Here is a 1,919-nt window from a genome sequence, read left to right as displayed (position 1 = left end):
CAATCTAGTCTCACCCTCAAGAGACTTCGAATATGGTCAAATTGATTTCGAATAGATATTTCAACTGAAACAATTCTTAACAAGTCAAACCGAATTGAGTCCGATCTAATTCTGAGATTAGAATAACTTGCAGTCCCGTTCAATTTTAAATATAAAAATATGCAGATCCTCCGGATCGAAGATCCAATAACTTCTCTAGTCTCATCAAGAGATCTAGAATAAGGTCAAGATAAAGGAACAAAACGTAATTGCTATTATGCAGCTTAATCTAATACATAACACACAAGACAAGAACAAGAAACATACAAAAACAAGGCGATAAAAATCAGTTGGTGAAGTTTGGTAAAGAGGCATGAGGGTGAGTGTCCTTAGCAGCAGGAGAAGGCTCAACATTCGGTGAAGGCTCAACAGGTTTCCCAAGTAACTCATCAGGCAAATCAGGAATACCCTTCAAGTAAAAGCTGTAAAACAGCTTAAACGGGAACACAAGTTGATGAAGCTTAACTTGTCCATGAACACCTTCAAAGATTCCAGATCCTCCCGTTACAGCGAGATATGTGTCTTGGTAGGTCAGATAAGCTCCTTGTACTGATATGTGACCGTAGTCTCCGAAGTAGAAGCTGTAAATTGCTTCGTATCTGTCACCCTTTTTCTCAGGTACATGCTGGATCAGTATGCATAAGCCTGAAGTTATGCCTATTCTTTTCTCTAAGTTTCCTGAGTAGAGTTTGTTGCTGAATGGAACTAAATCTCCAAGAGAGTTCATTGGTTTTTGACTTAGTCTAAGGTATGCAGGACTTCCTCTGTCACGTTCATTCATTTCATACACAAACAGTTCTTGAACTTTAATATTAGCTGTCAAAAATTAACAAATAAAATAAACTAATCAGTATAGTTTTTGAAATTTGTAATTAAAAAATGGTGCTTGAAAGGGATCTACCTGGCTTTGAAGTTTGCTGATGTTCCTTTTGGTTGTTGAAGAAGAGTGCGGTGGTTGTGGTGTTCTTGGAGGTTGTTCTGGTTGTAGAAAATTTCCGGGTGGTTGAAATGTTGAATTTTTTAGTTTGGAAGGACTGAGAGAGGCTAGAAGATACTAGTTGGTTTTGAGTTGGAAGAGGAGATGTAGAACTTGAATGAGAAAGCTTGAGGGAAGAACTCATGGACGCCATTGAATGTGATGAGTGAGGAAATGGTAAAGGAATGGATTGTTAAAGGTAGATTTTATAAATGCAAAAAGTAATAGAATAATTGTGTTTATAACACGTGGATGTGTATTCGACAAGTGGGAATCAAAATTTACTATAGTGATGTTTTTGTACTATCATCAAAATAAGAGGAATCAGTTTTAATTAAAACTAATAACAAACTCGTACATACATCCAAGTTCTATTTTGTTACGTGCATTTAGATACATCATTTATTTTTAATAAAATGTTTTTAAAAAAAGTATTTTGATAAATGATTGATTATTTCGTATATAAAAATATTTAGATCAATAATAGATATTTTTCCCGTATATGATTTTTGGATTAAAAATATTTGATCATAAATACAATTTTTCATATATAAAAATATTTAAATTAATAATAGATTTTTTTCTCATATACAAACTTTATTTTTGTTTAGGTGTCATTTACAAAAATATTTGGATCAATAGTATATTTCGTATATCAAAATATTTAGATCAATAGTAGATTTTTTTCCGTATACCATTTTTGAATAAAAATATTTGGATTATAAATACCATTTTTTATAAATAATAAATTTTTCCCGTATACAAATATTATTTATCTTTAGGTATCATTTACAAAAATATTTGGATCAATATTAAATTTCGTATATAAAAATATTTAGATCAATAGTAAATTTTTTTCCGTATACCTTTCTTGAATAAAAATATTTGGATCATAAATACCATT

The 1,919-nt window shown here is 31.2% G+C and overlaps 1 protein-coding gene across 1 annotated transcript; it reads right to left on the bottom strand.

The window, feature by feature from the left end:
* Positions 1 to 230: 230 nt before the first annotated feature.
* Positions 231 to 1,204, bottom strand: LOC131649737 (allene oxide cyclase, chloroplastic-like). The gene is made up of 2 exons (XM_058919495.1): positions 941 to 1,204; positions 231 to 855 (listed from the first exon to the last, which is right to left on the bottom strand). The coding sequence occupies exons 1-2, from the start codon at positions 1,167 to 1,169 to the stop codon at positions 326 to 328; spliced, it is 759 nt and encodes a 252-aa protein (XP_058775478.1). The 5' UTR covers positions 1,170 to 1,204; the 3' UTR covers positions 231 to 325.
* Between the last annotated feature and the right edge of the window lie 715 nt (positions 1,205 to 1,919).

This window comes from Vicia villosa, linkage group LG2, assembly GCF_029867415.1.
Source record: "Vicia villosa cultivar HV-30 ecotype Madison, WI linkage group LG2, Vvil1.0, whole genome shotgun sequence".
Taxonomy (NCBI): domain Eukaryota; kingdom Viridiplantae; phylum Streptophyta; class Magnoliopsida; order Fabales; family Fabaceae; genus Vicia; species Vicia villosa.
This window is presented reverse-complemented; position numbering and strand designations above follow the sequence as displayed.